Consider the following 19,990-nt stretch of genomic DNA (forward strand, 5'->3'; position numbering starts at 1 on the left):
GAGACCAAATAAAACTGGTTCTCTCTGTCCCCGTAAATTCACCTAGAACTCCACCCTTACTCTCAGAGAAACGACCTGAATTAATCTGAAGAATGAAATTATATTTAAGCTATTAAAAGTTGCTGCACTTGATGACTTCAAGGTGTAAATTACTCCTCCTTCCAGTTTATTTGTTCAAATTAACTCCATATTGGTAGCAATAAATATATACTAAATATTTGACGCTGTGGACAAACACATTCAGTGAGGTTCCTAATATCCCAGTAATCACACAGAGCAAAATGCCATTACCACAACAGCCACAGCACTGCTACAGGGGGCTATAGATACACAGATTTCTAGGGCAAGTGCTGGTCATGTCTCTACCAGCATTATTGTGCTGTTTGCCATTCCTTTAATTATTATTACTTCCTTTTATGCTATTTGTAGCTTCCCTTCCTTGTTGATAAGCTGTCACAAAGCAGTGGTGCATGATAACTCTGAGAAAAGCTCATTTCCATGATGTGATTATGTGTTACAACTGAGTTTGACACCCACTCTCATTGCAAGGCTGCTAAGACAACACAATTGCTGTTTTTATCTGGGAGGTTTTCCAACCTTCTTGTCACCATTTATAGCAGCAGAGTAATTGGCCAGGTTTACTGCTTCCCTCTGTGTTGTTTCAAGGGATTAGTCACTGTGGCATCAAATCCTAATGCTTAAAAGTGGAAAGAAAAAACTCATTAGGTCATTCAGTCCATTTCCTCAGGGCCAATACAAGACCATTTTGTACAGTAAATTCCTGGCAATCTGTACAGTCAGAATATAAACAATCCCAGTGAAGGGCATCCCACCTTTTTCCTGGGAAGGCCATGATCTAACAGATGTCATTCTAGGGATGTTTTTCCTGATATTCAGACTGTGTTTCTTTCCATTCTTCCTAGTTACAACTTTTTGTTTTGCACTCATTCATTCTTAATTACCATTACTTAATGACTGATTTATAGCCAACCATATACTTAGCTTCAGCTGGTCTTTAAAAGCCCATTAAAGGCAGGAAGCATTGACAACAAACACCTACATTCTTCCTTCCTCAAAAGGTATTAATTTTAGTGTTTTTGTTGTGCTATCATTTGTTGCCAACAAATAAGATACACTGGAAAATGTCTGGTTTGGTGTATGTATAGCACAAGGAGAATGAACAAAATTCAGGATGCTGGTTCTAGAAAATTTCATTTTATTTGAAGTTTGGTTTAGAAAATGATGCAGGATTGCAAGCAAGCAGAGTGCAGTGTGCCAGATGCACAGGAAGGGGAAGCTCAAATGTACCAACTGTAAAGGCTGATATCTTGACATGACAGATACCACCTCCTTAGGATCATCTTAGATAAAAACCAAAGGTAATAACAAAACTGAAAAAGTTCCTGAAGCAGAAGCCAACTCAGTTAAGTAAAAGAACAGGAAGAGAAGTAAGAAGGGAAATTCAGGTATTTTGGAGGCAAAAAGAAGAGAAGGACTGTACTTTCTAGGACTGTTCCTACTATCATTAAATGTTGGGGTTTATAAGGTTAATTATTCTGAATATATTTTCACATGTGTGAAAATATATTCAGAATAATTCTACTGTTCAAGTCCAAACTACAATCCAATTCTGCTGGCATTGAATGATGCTGTATTTTGTTTGAAAACAATTTAAATATCTGTAACTGATGAAGAACAGTTTTTACCAGATGCAATTCCCACAACAGTACTACTAGAAGACATTTATATAACAGTTTTAAAAGGCCTCTCAATAAAACTTGCTGTAGGACAAACATCAACAACACTCTGTAGCCTAATTATTGCAATGGATTTAAGACAAAATCTCTCACCATGTTAAAAAAACGGGATAGACAGATAGACAGATAGATAGACAGACAGACAGACTGGTATGTGTGATTTGCGAAGTCCTTATGTACATAAAAATGGCTGCAAGAAGAGGAAAAAACCCACCAGTCCTTCATTTCTCCAAAAATAGCATTGCTGCTATCCTTGCTGTTAAAGAAAACTGAAGAAGAATAACAAAGCAAAGCATATTCAATGAGCCAAACAGGGGTACTTAGTCCCCGTGGACAGAAAAAAATAAAAATAAAAAACCACAAACAAAACATCAAACCCAAACCAAAGACATACACTCTGCTTAGGGCTTATTGTTTTTCCTCATTAATTCTAAGTTCTCTGGGTTCCTCCCTGATAATCTTGCACCATGTTAGGCTTCAGCTGGGAGTAATGAACCCTTCCACAGCAGAAGACACACTGCAGTCTATTTAAAGCCTGTGTGGTGAAAACAGCAATTCAAGGTCAGAGCTATGTTGCCTCAGCCAAAGCTCACATGGGTGACGCTGCAGAGCAGCAGGACACACTGCAGAGCAGACACTTGTGGGGCAAGGTCCAGCATGGAGGCCAGAATTTACAATAACCTGGTTCCAATATATGAAGAATGTCATATATGAATCAAATCTAGAAACGAAGGAGACAAAACTTCAAAACTTGTATCTGTCTTATAATATATTAATATCCATAGGAAAAAGCAAAATCCCACATCCAGCAATGTCATCAACTGTCAAAATTTTGCAAAAAACGTAGAGACAGTGGAGAGATAACAATACATAGGGCCAGAAAGGACAAGCATTTTTTAGAATTAACTTAATCAGAATACAACAAGCACCACCACATAAAGGAAACACAACATTACCTTAATGTAAAAGAAGTTCTGGAGAGAAAGGAAAACCATTTTAACAAATATATTTTATTTTTCACATACATTTCACATACAACCTGTTCTTAGAACTGTTAAATGATACTAACATCACTTAGCTTAAGGGTATGGATTTTGTGAAGCATTCTTCAATCCCTTCATAAAAAGTACAACATAAATCAATTATAATACTGCATGCATCATAATCAGCACCTATAAATACATACCTGGCACCTGTATAGATTCTCTCATTTCTGTAATATCTTTAATGTAGAGTCTTGCAAATGCAGAAAATACAGGATCAATACCCCAGTGCAGAGAAGGCATCTCTTGTTCATACTTCTCAGACTCAGACTGCATCTGAAACCTGTGAACACAGAAGGACCTGAAATTGTTTTCTACAAAGGTCAAGAGCTGTTCCCATTCATTATTTTCCATATAAATGAAAAAAACAGCTCATGAGTATACACACAATAGCACAGCAGAGCTGAGGTTGAGACACTGGAGTTTATCTAATAAAATGTTATATTTATCTATCAATATTTCATGTGTTGCCACATGAAATATTCAAAGTATCAATACTCATGGCTTGTTTGAAGTACTGAGAATCCAGCAACAGCATTTCCCCCAGTAACTTCAAATGAAATAGAATTTCAGAGACTTTTTCTCTCCAAATACATAAGCAGAGAACTAAAGTCAACATTTGTTTAAAAGAGCAGGATTGTGGGATCCTAAGTGGTTACTTTCTCTACAAATGATTATTATTTCCCCATCATTCTCCTTCCCTCCCCTAACATACTCATTGTTTGTCCTATGCTTTATCATGGAGTTGAGGGAGGATGACTTTATTCAAAACAAAAACAGCCATCCCTTCTTTGTTTTGGGCATGTAGTCTCCACTAACTTTGAAATTGTTACTTTTCCCTTTTACCCTTTCAGATTTCACAGTTTAATGCCCGCCAGCTTATGCCATTACAGATGCAATTCTCTGCTTATCACAGTCTTGATGTCAAAAACCCCAGCACTCGATTCAGGAAGATCCTCATAAAGATTTGGAAGCTAAAAATACATTCTATCAGCTTCTCCTGTATGGACAGATACATTATTCCTGTAAGGCTTCCCAGGTCACCTTCCTTTTACTAGTAAAAGTTAAAAAAAAAAAAGTCAGTGTTATTTACCCTTCCTTGGACTGGTCATTTCTTAGGTGAGATGTTGAAAATATTTGATTTAGTCAGTTCCAGTAGTAACTTCACTACTGAGTAACAAACTGAAACAATTTTGATTACACCTGGATTCATGTCTTGCTCCCCACTACACACAGCTCTTCCCAGTCTTTCTTTTTTGCACCTGCAAGATGTACTCAAAAAGTCACACCATTCCTTTCTCACTCAAGTCTCCCCATAAAGCACCCTTTTTCTACTGCTGAATTGAGACACTGCTCAATAGAATTTTAGAAATTAAGCTGTTAAGTGTATGATTTTAACACAAGCTGCTATTCCTCCATATGGCAGTTCTTTGGATACTTGCTACAGTCGATGTCAAATTTAGACCATAAAGTTTCTCAAAAGAACAAATGGTTTGAACCTGTATTTTACTTGGCATACTCATTTTCTTAACAAAATTAGTTTCCCCATCTCTTTTTGCTTGCAGTCTCTAGTACAAAGTTACATTCCTTTCTGCCTCATGCCCCCCAATTTACTCTGCATGGTTACAAAGCCTGTCACAGCTCAGCACCTGTTTTTCCTTCTAGACAGACAGAAGACTGAGATAACCAGCCAAAAAGAGACAATCAGGTAACAAGTCTGTCTAACCTGTTGTATTTTAGGTAAACAGACACTCCTGAGGGCAAAAAGCAGAAGTCACCCCTGCACATGTGTGCATCTGAGGGAAATCAATGAAGCAACTCCAGTGAAGATTAAAAATATCTGTATTTTGGCATTTTATAGCCACTTGTCAAGCCTGAAATGCCCAAATGTTAATAGATCAAGTCCAAACACACTTTAAGCCTACATGAAAAGCATCTCCCCAGAATCTTCTGAAGGGAGAAGATTTCTGCAGCAAAAGCTCTTTCTATCTCAGAAACTACTGGGAGTTAAATCTCAAATTCTGGAGCTTTCTTCTCACTCCCAGGCTCCTTACTGGAGATATTTACACCCCATCATAAGTTTTTATGTAGAGACCATTCTGTTTGGTTCAAGCCTGCTACAGACACACAACACTTTATCTTACAGATGCGGCAAAGATTCCTTGACAAAAACTAAATCTTGCCCCCAGCACTACGAAGGCATCACAGGATTCCCTGGAGTCCAGAGGACAAATTTGCTGAAGTCCTGAGTTAAAGACATTACATCCACACCAGGCTGGGAAAGTGAAACCGTACCCCAGCCACCCACTCACTGTCAGCAAAGTCTGACAGGCACACCAGGGCATTCTACACAGCAGCCAAAGTCTTCCCTGGCCTCTTCACAGTCCCAAGAGCCCTCCCAACCCCTGACACCACCCAAAACCAAGCCTATTTTCTTCCTTCCCTCCCAAGTGGTCAGCTAGGTAGCTACACTTGAACAGTGGCCTATTTGAAGCCAAAAGCTTGTGGTCAGTTGGAAAGAAAAGATATTTAGTGCCTCCTGGATGTACAGCTTGCCTCCAACACTGCTAGTACCAGTGCATTCTTCTCAGCAGTTGTCTGTTTCCTCCTAAAGCAAAGCAAGATGTAAACTATTTCCAAAGTATCTATTCAGTGAGCTTCCAAGCTTGTTTCAGGTAGATTGAGAGTATTAAAAACTGTAATTCCTGACCATAAGGCTGACAAAACTCTTCCAATCATTTATCTTTTCATATATAATGATATCTTCCCGTAACTTTTTCCGAAATTGGCACAGGAAGCCTCTCCATCTCGGGGTTAATTAATGAGTCATCCTGGCAAAAGTGGAACTTTCCATTATGCTACAAGTGTTTTCAGCTCTTAACTGGTACCATTGGTGATATGCTATCAGCAAAGAAGATAAGAGCTGCCCTGTACAATGAAGAGCCAAGGGGCAAATAGGGGCATTGTGGAGATGCACCACGTTATAATCAATGAAGACCCAGACAGCAAACAATAGACAATTCTGAGCAGATACTATCTAATTAATGTTTAAGGATTAAACTGGCTTTTGCTGGGAGATGGTGATCAGGCTTAGCAACATAAACAACACAGAGTCCTAGCAAAAGGTCATTCCCTTCTGCATTTTGTTTTAAGTGCAGTGTAATGACTTCAGGGTTGCTGTAGTGCAAGGAATTCAATCATGTTACAGGAGAAAAAAAGGCAACAGAAGCATCTAGTCCACAAGTTAATTAGACAGAAGATATCATTACTCTATTTTTAACTCCAGAAAAAGGCTATGAAGGCATAATCAAAATCAAAAGAAGAATTAAGTTCTTCTTGGGAAAACAACTCTGTTTGAAGGGCAGAAATCTAAAGTTTACATAGTAGGTATCTAGACACAAATAAACAAGAAGCCTCAAATTGAGATTATTCTAACATATTAAGATTGGGCTGTCTCTTTGACCCACTGCTATCAATGTTAGCTTTCCTGACTCTACTGAGAAGTCAACCAAGTCCATAATCCCCAGAGCTACCTTGTGAGCTCAGCAAGGTATTATCCTAGAAGGGAAAACAAGGAAAATTGGCACCCTTCCCAACCACGCCAGCCACCAAACCTATTTTCTTTCTTCCCTCCTAAGCAGCCTACTGGGTAGTTTTGTCTCAAGAGCTTCCTATTTAACACCCTTTTGATTTATTCGAGAGAATCAGCCCTGGCCAATTAATTTCTTGGCTCATATTATTGTGCCCACCATGTCCCTTTTCCAAAAAAGGTAAACAGTCTTCTTCCAATCCCAGTGCAACTGAAACCTCAAAGAAGAGGATCTGTTTTCATGTTTCTGGTTGTCTTTTCTCCAAATTTGATTAACAACCAAAGCTCTTGGAGAAAATTGCCTTAGCTTGAAATTAATAATTTTGAGATAAGAAAATTGGCTTGCCAGTGGGTGTCTGCAACTGCTCTGTAAGTGCTGGCACACTGCTGCAAAAACTCTTTCTCAAGTTAGCTGTGGAACAGAAACAGAGAATTAATGCACTAATATAGGCAACTTAAACATTCTTCCAGGCTTTCACTCTTCTCCAAAGGCTGCCACTACCACTAGCACTGACAATTTACACTGGAAACAGCTCCTAAACTGTTGGAGTTGCCAACCCAGTGCATTAAAACAACTTAAAGTCATCACTGGTTTTCTTGAATAAATTAGGCCAGAAACCGTGGCTGTCAAAAACTGCACCATAGGTCAGCCATTCCTGCCACAGACAAAGCAACTTGTGGAAAGAGGAGCAGAGTCAACAGCTGGGTTTTGTAACACCCTCTGTCATCTGAATTGAAATCATCTGTGTCTGAGTCAACACCCTATGTGACAAATGACTATTATTCAACTCTTCATGATCAGAAGAGGCAATTCCAGCATGGTACCGTCAAACCCACCATTTTTCAGGAAATGTTTTTAATTACCTACAGCCACATACAGCATTTTAAATTAAAACCAAATAAACCCATTGTATTATTATACAAGTAAATCTTATTGAACTGGGAATTAAAGCTTTGGTTACAGTTAATATTGAACAAAGAATCTAGACATGAAACTCAGCCATAGGTTTTTAAAAAACACATAGTTAAAAGAAAGTATCCAACACCAGTAACAAGATGAACATCATCACTGAGACCAAAACACATAACTGAAAGGCAAAAAAAAAGCTCCTGGAAAACAGCTGTTGGGAAACTATCAAACAGTAAGGTAAGGTCAGTTTGGATCCACCTCCTACCTCTAATACAAATCAAGATGGGGCAAGCATTTTCAGTCTTTCATAGCAAACCACCTTCTACTTCTGTCATGTTAAATCCTGTCAGTTTTGATGCTATGTGCTGCATGTCTTGTAGTTCTTACATATATGTACAATTCCAATTTAAAGACATAGTTTCAAAACAAAATTAAGAAATCTAGAACTCCTCTGAACTTCCAGAAATTTAGCACTTCCTGAAATTTACTTGTACAAGGGTTTAACATTTGTCTAAGCTGTTCAGATAACAATTTACCAAAAGGAAGAATTACAGATTTTTTTCCTAAAGATACTCCTTGAAATTCTAAACATTGTATGTCTTTTACTTACATTAGTTTTTATTACAATGCACTTCGCTGGTAAGTGAAGAGCAAGACAAGAGGCCAATCACTGCAACCTTTAGCCACTGGGGAATCTAACAACCCAGAAAGGCACTGCCCACAGTGCCCATAAGGCAGGCTATAGGTAGAGGCAAAAAAGCTGTTTTATCAATAAACTGTCATGGCTGTTGTGTAACAGTCTTCCAGTGGAGTTAATGTCTCCATGTCGTAACTTGCAATGTGTTTCCCTCCCTCTGGTTTCACCTTTCCATGGCACTGCCTGGAAAACCTTCTGGACAGGTGCATGTGGCTGCAGGAGATCAAAGAAACTGGCTCCTCCAACATCCACAGTCTTGGAAGGAAGGGGGACAAAGCTCACAGTCCTAGATTGCCTCCTTTTGGCACTGAAACTTGCTTTACATGCAAGCTAAACCTTGAAACAAGGTTTTGGCACTCAATTTTCCAAAAGCCTGATTCTGAAAAAACTACCAGGGAAGTGTGTAACAAAATAAACAGTACAAGTAGCTCTTTCTGATCCTTGTCCCATGCATTAGATACAATTTCCCATGGATCCAGAAATCTGTGTGGGAGAACATGCACTGGAACAGATTGCCCAGAGAGGATGTGGAGTCTCCCTTACAGGAGATGTTCCAGAACTGTCTGGACAGAATCCTGGCTAATATGGTCTATGGAGCCCTGCTTGAGCAAGAGGTTGGACCCTTCCAACCTTATCCATTCTGTGATTCTGTAATTTACTGATGCAACACAAAGAAATTAACTAACAGACAAAAGAAAATAAAAAGTTAGATTTCCTACTCTGTTTTAGCAGTGTAACGAAGATTTAGTGTCACTTCCTGAATGAACATTTTCAAATTTCATACATTTCCATAGAAGTGACAAGCATTGGTTAATAGCTTTCTGAGGCTACTGTGCCTGTGAACTCCACAAGTTTGACTCAATTTCTAGAGGTAAGCATTCCTGTTCATTTCTCTCCCTCCCCTTTAAACTGGTTTATGTATCTGGTCTAAATTAGAACAGCTTCTGGAATAAGTCAGAATTTTATGAACATTCATAGCACTACAGAGCACTCCATTACAACCTGAGATTTCAAAATTGGTTTTTGGTTTTTGCCCATCTTTAAAAACTTGTTCCAAATCCCATTGAAAGGCACTAAATAGACAGAACATTATTTAGATACTTTAAAGAAAATACCTCCCTGTGGCTGTAACTTCTTCCATGAATCACTGTCACAGTTAACATGATAAACTCATTACTATTTCCGACTTCTTGGTATGTAAAGAAACCAACAGTCTTTTATAAACTAATTTAAGTGTCTCCTTAATTGCATTTGAATTTGAATAGATGTCATTTCCTACCTCATGCTCTGAAAGGAAGTCACTCCTGTATACTATATCCAGAAAAATATATTAGTGCTCAGTCAGAAGCCACAGGAATTATTTTTCATGTAAGTAATTTTATTTCCTGCTACAATTCAGTCCACGTAATGTAATGGGCTTTTTTGGCTTAATCCATGAATATCACAGTGTATACTATAAAACATAATTTTGAGGATTAGCTATTAAAGATTCCTTCTGTCAAAAAATAAACATTTCAGGGCACTTGAGACAAAAAGCGCATCACATCACAATACCCTGTTCTGTCACAAGCAAGTGCTAGTGGCCAAAGTTTGCACAGACTATTGTTGGACACACAGTAGCTGCTGTTTGCTTTAACAATTGCCACATTATTGCAGCTCCACTCATTGCTGCTGTACCAAGATGAGATCCTACAAGAAACCAAATTCTACTTTACAAGGGTCAACTATTTTTTTTTTTGCCTCATTTTCTAGGTAAAAAGAGAAGAACATTGCACACACAGAAATTAGTACAAACATGGCTGTAATACCAAAATAACAGTATGCAATGAAAAACTTTGTTGGTTTTTTTTCAATAAAATAATGGACTATTTTAAAGTCTAGCTTTACATTAACAAACAGTTGGTATCTCACATTGTACATTGTTTCCCCTTTTTGCTAGTAGATATATCTGCAATATTATCCCACTGTAATGTCTCTTTTTCGGATATCACTAGGAAATCAATAGGCTTTAGTGTTATCTCTTTATCAAATTTTCCTTTATTGTACATGTAGGAAATGTTTCCTATTTGACAGGATGGTGCATTTATAATAGTAATTGTAGAAGGCATAATAAATTTTCCGGTTATGCTTACAATACAACCTGGATTGGGTCTGTAGGCTGGCCAGGCAGCCACAATTTAAAAAAAAATAATCATATTACAGAACAAGTTATTTGGTCCCAAGATTCCAGAGCTGATCAGAATCCCAAGAGAACACAAAGTCCATTCTGGAAAAAAAAAGCTCCTGGGAAACAGTGAAAGAAAATCAGGATTTATGGAAAGAAAAGCAGCAATACATGTGAGCTTTCTGTTCAGACATTTTTTTGTGCCAGTATTGACTGAGAGCAATACTGAGATGCAAAGCTATCTTTATCCCTTAATAAATTTCTAATCCTAGCTACTATGTGAACTAATGCAAATTTGAAAGCCACAAACAAAAAGTGCAAATCAGCTCGTGACTGCTACGCAAGAGGAAAAGGTCTAATTACCATTTGGAGGAAAGGCAACCAGGGTGCAGCATTTGCAAGACATGCTTTCATGTGATTTAACTAAAGCTTCTAATAGCTATCAGATGGAGGGGGCTCCACAAGTTTGAAAAAATTTGCTTTGTGTTCATGTACAGCTTTGATCAAATAAATCTCGTTTCAAATGTAATATAACCCCAAATTATTAAAATTGTTAGAAGGAATAAAGCACTATAGCTAAAAGTAGTAGTATTTTAAAGGATATTATTATTTTTAAAAAAAGTGTTCTAGATGGACTTAGTCCTGCGTGGTTCTGTGAAGAATTGTTACAGTTGTCTCAACATGGAGAGAACTTTTATTAGACTCAGTACTCTATGAAAAAAAATGCAACTATCCACCAGTGCAGCTCAGTAGTTTAATATTAAATGAAAATTCCTATAAAACGAGCTTTTTGAGTTAAATACAAACCAAAAAGTGTGCAGCCTTCTTGAAAAGCTTTATCTGAAGTTCTTAATTGCATTAGTCAATTAATCAAAGAGAATCAGCTATGTAAGTTTCAAGTTGTTGACGCATTCCATTAAATCTGAGGTTTGCTTCTCACTCCCCTACAAAGACATATGACTATTTCTGAATCTCAGTCTTGAAGAGGGTTTTCTTGCACATCAACTGGAAGCAATAAGAAAAAAACATTTTTTTGCTATAGTTCAATTAAGTCAACATGTTAAAACTTGAATGTTTTGATATGCCATGTTTCCAAGAAACATTGTTGCATTATTTGTTGAAATATCTGATCCTTATTCAAACTTTGATATTTATATTATGGCTTTTTCTCTGTCATTTAATTTCAGATAAGGTCTATTCAATAAAACATCACAGGTTTACTTGGAAACATTCAGGTAATTTGGCAATTTTTATATTTGCTCTGTCATCATTCCCAGAAGTGTTGCTGACATCAAGAGAAATGCACTCCAAGAGTTCTGCTGTCAATGGAGTCTCCATAGGTAGGAAGAACTCCCGTTATATGTTGCCAGGAAAACTCACCTCACACAGTCAAATACTGTGATAAAGAGAAGTATCTAAAACAGGAAAGGTGAATTGCCCTGTGAAAATACATTTCCCCACTGACTGCTGAAAAAGTATGGCAAATTTAGATTAAACACACAGACTTTTCTGAAGCCAAAATTAGATCAATCCAATTCCTAAACATTTTAATATTCAATGTTTTTTTACTGCAAACATCGAGCTATATCCTTATATGTTGAAGCTTCCAAATGCCACATGTTTCTATGGCAATTCTTAGATTAACTGATCCTGCAGTAAGGCAGTAAAAAACCCCAAACCATCTAATAAATAGTAGTATACCCAGGTTTTTGATAGGAGCCTGAGTATTGATTCTGGCTAAGATATGGGCAAGCTCTTGAGTGTCCAACCTCTGGTATTATATTTTTTTTCTGTTTGTATTATTTATGACTGAACTATTCCTGTTCCACATATCATAAACGCTCATAAACTACTGAGTGCAAGACTGAGTCTCATTTTGTTCTGCATAACAGAAAGAGAAGTCTCTAAGACACAATGGTACATTTATTAGAAAGCCTTTAGGAGTGCTGTATATGCAGCATGTACAGGATATCCAAGGAGTCAGGCCCAACCATCATGGCTTTTGGGAAGGCAGGTCCTGCTTGATATCCTGACCTCCTCTTATGACCAGATGACCTACCCAGTGGATGAGGGAAAAGCTGTGGATGCTGTCCCATTGAAGACTTCAGCAAAGTCTTCAATACTGTGTTCCACAGCATTCTCCTGGACAGGCTGGCAGCCCATGGCCTGGACAGGGGCTCTCTTTGCTGGCCACAAAACTGCCTGGAGGGCTGGGCTCAGAGTGTGGTGGTGAGTGGTGCCACAAGGGCTGTGCCCAGGGACCAGAGCTGGGTACAGCCCTGTTTAGCATCTGCATCCATCATCTGGATGGGGCATCGAGTGCACCCTCACTACGTTCACAAACAACACTAGGCTGGGCAGGAGTGTTGACCTGCTGGAGGCCAGGGAGGCTCTGCAGAGGGATCTGGGCAGCTTGGATCAATGAGCTGAGGCCAGTGATGTGAGGCTCAAGGAGGGGAGTTGCCAGGTCCTGCACTTGGATCACAACAGCCTCATGCAGGGCTACAGGCTGGGACAGAGTGGCTGGAAAATGGCCCAGAGGAAAAGAACCGAAGGGCACTGGTCAACAGCAGCTGATCATGAGCCAAGAGTTGCCCAGGTGGCCAAGAAGGTCAGCGGCATCCTGGCCTTAATCCGAAACAGTGTGACCACAGGACCAGGACAGTGATCATGCCCCTGCACTGGGGATCACTACAGCAATCCAGAACGTACATTGGTGCTTAGACTGAAATGAGCCCAATACAGCACAAAATGTTAACTTTGGGAACAGATCAGGGGAGAAATGGCAGAGCTGATGAAAAAATGCCACCATACAACTAAAAAATATCAGTAAAAACATGGTGTACATTGATTAAAGAAAACAGAAAGGACAGTGCTGAGTGCCAAAGGTGACAGACAGACTAAGACGGATGAAACAAGAATTACACTCCAGATTTAACCACAAACAAGCCACCTGTGACCTTACAGCAGTTCAATGAGCTCAATCACCAGAAAGAATTTTGAAGATCAGTGAAAGCGTGGGTGGACAGAAAGTCAAGACAATATAAAAATATACCATTAAATATTTTGAAAGAACTGAAAACAGAATGTAGGACTGAAGCAAAAGGGCAATAAATCTTGTGAAGAACACATTTCAAATTAAATTTCGGATGTGTTTACTTTCAATTAAGAGAAATTGGAGCAGTTTAAAAGAAACAACTTAAAGAGGGAGTTAGGAACAGTGGCAAATGTAAGTGATTGAGTCAATGAGAAAGGATGGTGATATTAAGCAGCAGGAAGTATAAAGGAGAATTCTAATTCACAAAGAGATGAAAAAGGTTGTCATGAAGAGTTTATAGCTATTTTAAGCCAGTATATTTGATGCTCAATCAAGATAGCTCTTTAACATCTTTACTTTAACATCTTCCTCTGACATTTAAAGGAAGCAATGAATTTTCAGAAAGCATTGCTTTAAATTCCTAAAAGAAAAATTTTAATATAATTCACTTTTACCTTTTTATCCTTACCATCTGGAAACATTTACAGTTGCTAAGAACTCCTACTATCAGGAACAAAAAAAAACCACACACAAAAACCAGACTTCATTCAGCCTCCTCCAAACCAGGAAGTCACAGCAAATTGGGAAGGATTTGCTACTAGCACTTAACCTTCACCTTATGGAGTTTATATTCAGGATTGAGTGGCAAGCTGTAACTCCAGAATGAAAGAATAAGGAAAAAAATGAGACGGAGTCATAGTTTTCCTTTTCATATATCCTGGTTTTATCTTGAATTACTTGTTCAATAGTAAGAAAGAAGAAGCTAAAAGCAAAGCCTTATCACTAGATTAAGTGCTCCTTTCTCGTACCAGACTTTCATCTTATATTTTCAATGGTATATGAATTAAAAGCTCTCTGGACCAGGAAGACTGTGTTTATACAAGTTTAAAGCAGCACACATGCAGTACCTGCTAACGTTCAGTCATTGTTTGGATGGCACCAACACTGTGCTCTGAACTGCCTTTGTCACACAGGAACTGACCCAGGCAGAGATGCTGTGTGTGAACTCTGCACAGCTCGACGTTTGTAACAGAGGTGAGGCAGAACCAGGCCCTGCCATCCCAGCCCACAACTGCCAGCTCAACTTCTCTTGTTCACATATAACTTACCAAATTTTCTTTTAGCTTTGCAATTCTTTCCAGTTATTACAAACTCTAACACTCACACATAAACACCCCCATGTCCCCCTCCCACTTCATTGCCATTAACGCTGAGGCTAAAGAAAAGATAATCCTGCCTCAATACAAGGAATTTATGCTATGGCTTTGGATTCCTTTTTTCCCCCCATCCTCTATCAACCAGTCAGTTTAAATAAACCTACAGATATAAGTCCCAAAGCACTTTTTATGCAACAGAAAGCAAGTTAAAATCAAAATATTAAATTACAAATTTTAACGAAAATTATTATTTAAGCCATCATTGTATTTTAATACCCAAATGAAAGCGACCATCCCATCTGAAGGGGCAAAAGAAAAATTATAGAGAAGATAAAGAAACTGAACTTTAAAAATTAGGATATGAGAAGCTAAATTGCTGCTGGTAACACTCTCTTTGTTATCGTATTTAGTTCAAACTATCTGAATGAAACTTGCCTATGAAATTAATAGGTGGAGCCAGCCAGCCAGATGACCCATAATAAAAGAGATCCTTGGGATTGCAGTTGTTTCTTGATTTTGTCCTCACACAAACAGCCTTGGTTTTAACACCCCCCTGAACAGTTTCACCTTTTGTGGCAGAGGGGTCAGTACAAGGAAGCCATAAAGCGGAATATCATTTTTGTAAAACAAACGCTGATTATTACTACAAATCAGTTTAGCAAGAGTACTTGAAAGGCTCTCTGTTCATAGGGTGGGACTACCCGTGAAACTGATTTTATACAGTTTAAAGAAATTGACTCATGACAGAACACTGTTGTTCGATTCATAAACGCTTTGAGTCAGGGGCATTTCAATGCCTCATTATTATTACTGAATTTACACAGGGACTATCCTGCTCATATAGCAAACTACTGTCACGCTAATAAAATGGTCTGGGGAATGATGCACACCACAGGCTTGATCTTCAGAAGCTCATCATGCAGCTTAAACTAATGGCAATTGCAGGCACTCCGGTTCATACGAGGATACGGCATTACACGATTTTCCCTGGGTGTTTGTCTCACTGTCAGATGTCTCTGAGGTCTCAGCATCGCCTCAGCTGCTGCTGGATCGACTTGCAGCCTGTCACAGCCCAAACTCTGTGTCCAGCACTGCTAATTGCCCCTAATCCAGGCAACGGGAACGCCTCTTGCTTTCAAGTGAGGAAACGCCCCACATCGGGTGGCATGTACACAACACAACTATTAAAATACAATTATACTTCAGGGTGAGGAAGAAATCACTTGTGGGAAGAGAAGGTTGTGAGATAACGAAATTCAGGCCTGTCCCAGTGATTAAATAAGATACCGAAGACTCCAAACGGGCAGCACAAGAACATCGCAGCCTGCCATGACAGAAGATAAAGCAGCAGCAGGTTAAGGGATTGCACTGGACCACAAACAAAAGAAAGTTTTTTCCAACGTCGTCTGTTGCTATCAACACTTTCCTCAGAGCTCCACGTCCAAGTCTCAGCCCCCTAGGAGGCACTACCTGCCCACAGCGCTCCTGAGACACAGAGGGAGCCCCAGGGCCCCTCGGCAGCCTGGGGACTCAGGGGACCCAGCCAGCCCTGAGGGGAAGCTGTGCCCCGCCTAGGGAACATCGCCCTCTGCCACAGGGCTGGGGACACCCTCCCTGCACAGGACAGCGGCGCGGCAGGGAGAAGCGAGGGGTGTCCTCCGGGATCATAGGAAAAAGGGTTCTTCTAGCACACGCCCCTCCCGTAACGGCACGCAGAGGACTAAAGGGAAAGAGGACAGAAGGAGGGACGAGCACTCGATCCCCACACCGTCGCTGTCGCGCTACTCTGAGCTACGGGGGGGGGGGGGGGGGGGGGGAAGTAGAGGGACGGCCCGAGCCGACGCCGACATCTTGAGCCCGACACCGACTTACCCGCCCGTAGCCTCCGCGCGTTCCTATTGGCTGGGGCCGCCGCGGCCGCGTCACGTGACAGAGCAAGCCCCGCCTCTTTCCCCCGCCTGTGCCGGGCCCGAGCCGTCGGCGGGGGAGGGTTGCGCGCGTGCTGCCGGTGCGGCGCGTGCGCACGCGCCGGGGAAAAGGGGGAGCGGTAGAAGGCGCGCTCTGGTGCGCGTGCGCAGGCGGCGTAGCGGCGGGAGGGGCGCGAGGCGGTTCCGGGAGCGCGGGAAGAGGGGCGGGAGCGCGGGGCGCACGCGCCGGCGGCGGGAGGGGGCGGAGGTGCCGCCGGTGCCGCCCCGCAGGAAGCGGAGCCGCCCGGGCCCCGCTTCGCGACAGGGCGAGGGAGCGAGCGAGTGGGAGAGAGGCCGGTAGCGAAGCGTCATTTTCCGCCGCGGTGCCACCCCGGGACGCCGCTCCGCGAGGACACCGGCCCGGAGCCTGGAGCGGGGCAGCCTCCGCCCCTCCCTGCATCCGCCCCGTCCTGCGAGGCGGGACGTGACCGCTCCCCCCTGCCCGGCGCGTAGCAGCTGCCCCCTCCCAGCGGAGCCGTGACCCTTCCTGCGGCTCCGCCGCCGCCCGTCCCAAGGAGCGAGCCCGGCACTTGTTGCTGCCGCGATGGTGACCGGCCCGGCCGAGTAGGGACAGCCGAGCCCGTCGGGGAGAGCAGCGCCGAGCCCGGCCCCGTTCGGGGCATCGCGGGGTGTTGTCTCCCCGCAGTGACGGCGCTTCCCGGGCGACGCCAAGACTTTGGTCTCCGCGTGGGAATCGCACCCGGCATCACCGCCCGCGCCCCGTGGTCCCGGCGGGCAGAGGGGGCACCGCCGCCCGCTCTATCGCTCGGCTGCAGCCAAAATGTCCTTCTTCAACTTTCGTAAGATCTTCAAGCTGGGCGGTGAGAAGAAGAAGAAACAATACGAGCACGTCAAGAGGGATTTGAACCCTGAGGAGTTCTGGGAAATCATAGGAGAGCTGGGCGATGGTGCTTTCGGTAAAGTGTTCAAGGTAAGGGCGGGCAGCGCGGCTCGCTTGTGTTCTCATAGCTGAGAAGTGACTCGGAGCGTTGCTGGTGCCCGCAGCGCTGCCTCGGGCTCCCTGTCTGCCGGCTCCCTGTCCTCGGGATCCCGCTGGCAGCGCCGAGTTCGGGACAACTTGGCTGGGGCGCTGGGCGCTGCGGGGGGACGCGGCCGGAGACAGAGCGGGGCATCCCGGCGCCTCTTGGCCACGGAGCCTCGTGAAACTAAAGATAGAAAAGACCTATTAGGTCATTGTCCCGCCTTTGCTCCACCCTGCCCGCTGCTGGATTGCTCACTTCTCTGTGTTTTGGGTTTTTCTGGGACTCGTGTACAGTATGGCTGCTAACCTTACAAAGACTGCATTTTCTTAGATCTGAAGTTCATACTTTTTTTTGTTTGTTTGTTTTCTTTCCTGTACGGAAGGAACCCCATGAACAGTAAAACTGACTCCTCTGCTTCATGTGCAGTGCACAGAGCCAGGCTGTCGTCGCTTTAATGGGCATTCTCCCATCTTGTTCCATGAGGAGTTGAATTAAACAGCTGTGTTCTCCTGGCTTTCCCTGTGTCGGAATCCATGTGTTGGATCTCCTAACTTCTCTCAGTTGTTTGCTCTTTAAATCTTTAAGTGTACTGGTACAAGCAGGTTTTTAAGGATGCTTATCTAGAATTTATCAAGCCAAGTAGACTACAATGACATAGATACAGCCCTGCTAGTGTTTGACAAGACTTCAGCTTTCAGGCAAATCTTCAGCTACGTTTTCCCTTTTCTAAAAGGGTGTTTATGCTCCATGTTTGTTTTATGGATAGAGTGGAAAAAACATCCTGGTGGATAGGCATGAGAGAATTGGGAGCTGAGATGAACTGAAGCTCTGGAGTTGGTTCTGGAAACTAAGAAAAAATAGCATGAGAGGATGGCATTTACAGTGCTTCTGAGAGCTAATTCGGTCAAGAAACATATTTACTGCATTTGAGAGTTTATGAAATCTGGGTACTCATGAATATTGTGCTATTTTTGGTAGAAGTTATTTTAGGTTCTGTTGTGCTCTGGTGGTATCACCTGTTTGTATGCTTGAGCAGAAGTGCCACGGTACGGTCAGAATGTTAGGTGGGGTCATTTCACCCAAGGAATTTGTGTCAATGTTCTATATTAAGAACATCTAGTTTATTTAGACGCTGGTGTAGTACACAGTCTAGATGGTGGTTCTTTTGTCATTTTTGAAGTTTTGAGTTCTGGGGTTTTTTCTTAAAAGGCTGGGAATATGTCTGGAGTTGCTCCATCATAAAGCCTGCTCACCACAAAAACATAACATCTCTAACAGTGCTTCCAGAGTATTAAAGTTTGAATTTGAGTTTCATAGTGGAGTTTTGATTCCCATTTTCTGAAAATATGCCTCGATATAATACTAAATGTGTTTTCCTCTTCCCCCACGTGCACTTCCCCTCCCATCTGCAAACCTCTTCTCACTTCATCTGTAGGCATGTCTGTATTAGCAATAGTAGTTGAGGGAGATATCTGAGCACGACATTTCAGTGTACTCTGTATACAAACAGGAGAATGTTTTCCACTTGGATGTCAGTTTTCACTTCGAGATTTAATTCTGAATGAAATGACAAGAGTTCACTGTTGAAATTGATTGTAGGCAGAATTACAGAGGTGATTACTCTGGTCATCTTGTTGAAGTTGGCCCTTATGAGAATTAAGAGGCAGTATTACCGGAAAAAAAAAATCCCATAAAAAAAAAGAAAAAGGTTACTGCATGTGTTCATCAGCATTCTTTTTGTTTCTATCTAGTTTGAGAAGGAGGCTTACACTCAGAAACAAACTGTACTTGTGTTCCCACACCTGAGTGTGCTGCCCAAGAAACAGTGTAGGAAGCAGGAAAGGTGTGTTAGGTTGTTCTTTCGTGGATATACACCTCAAATGAGAAGCCGCAGGAATAGACATTCAAGACCTTCTCAAATTTTGAATTCAAGACTATAAGCCAGAACAAAGCTCTCAAGAATGCTTGAAGACTTTGTCTTTAGGTAATGGAAGTGTGGGGGTTGGGGCTTTCATTTTGTGTAATGGATTTTGTTTTATTTGCCAACCCCCCATCACCCTAGTGTCACTTACATTTGCCAAAAGTACATTTGCCTTTGTTTAAGATCTTAGGATCTGTGTGTGACAGCGTTTTGGCAGATGCATGTTAAAATGGAATTGCCATATAAATAAATGTTTGTGTACTTTGAATTTCTAAAAAGTAGGTTAAGATTGGTTGCATGCTATGATTTCCCATGGAGGGGTAATTAGTTTAGTTGTGTAACTGATCTTTTGAACAAAGTGTCAAATACTTAAGTAAAAACTCAAAACCAACTGTAAATGATTCTGACAGTACTGGGAAGCCTCCCTGATTAAATTATTTACTTTAAAATGCTGTCCAGTGATAATTCATTTTGTGTACAGAAGTTTTAAGGTCATTGAAAACTTGTGATTCATTCTCCTTCTTTGCAATCAAGTACAATAATCAAGGATCTTGTTTTTTTGGTTTTTTTTTTTTTAAATACCTTAGCCAAATTTCTAGAAGAGCTTATTTCCTTTGAAGCTGTTTGTTGCATTCTAAGGGTTTTTGAGTTCTGACAATTCATACATTTGTATTCAGGGACTTGTAAGTACTGTTTAGAAATACTGTGTTTCAACTGCTGTTGCAAGTCTCTTGTGATCAGAGAAGCTCTGTAATTGCAGATTAC

General features: G+C 41.4%; 2 protein-coding genes across 4 annotated transcripts in view; one reads left to right on the top strand and one right to left on the bottom strand.

The window, feature by feature from the left end:
* STN1 (STN1 subunit of CST complex) overlaps positions 1-16,360 on the bottom strand; it is a 41,840-nt gene extending 25,480 nt beyond the window's left edge. The window contains exons 1-2 of the mRNA XM_030241343.2: positions 16,227-16,360; positions 2,944-3,083 (exon numbers count right to left, since the gene is read on the bottom strand). Coding sequence (XP_030097203.2) covers positions 2,944-3,076 — 133 coding nt within the window. The 5' untranslated portion in view covers positions 3,077-3,083; positions 16,227-16,360. The remainder of the gene's footprint in view (positions 1-2,943; positions 3,084-16,226) is intronic.
* A 563-nt stretch (positions 16,361-16,923) lies between these two features.
* The window catches only part of SLK (STE20 like kinase), a 49,208-nt gene continuing 46,141 nt past the window's right edge, over positions 16,924-19,990 (top strand). For all 3 annotated transcript variants that reach the window (XM_009087206.4, XM_018910635.3, XM_018910633.3), the window contains exon 1: positions 16,924-17,252. In XM_009087206.4, coding sequence (XP_009085454.1) covers positions 17,103-17,252 — 150 coding nt within the window. In that variant the 5' untranslated portion in view covers positions 16,924-17,102. The remainder of the gene's footprint in view (positions 17,253-19,990) is intronic.

Source organism: Serinus canaria, chromosome 6 (genome assembly GCF_022539315.1).
Source record: "Serinus canaria isolate serCan28SL12 chromosome 6, serCan2020, whole genome shotgun sequence".
NCBI classification, from domain to species: domain Eukaryota; kingdom Metazoa; phylum Chordata; class Aves; order Passeriformes; family Fringillidae; genus Serinus; species Serinus canaria.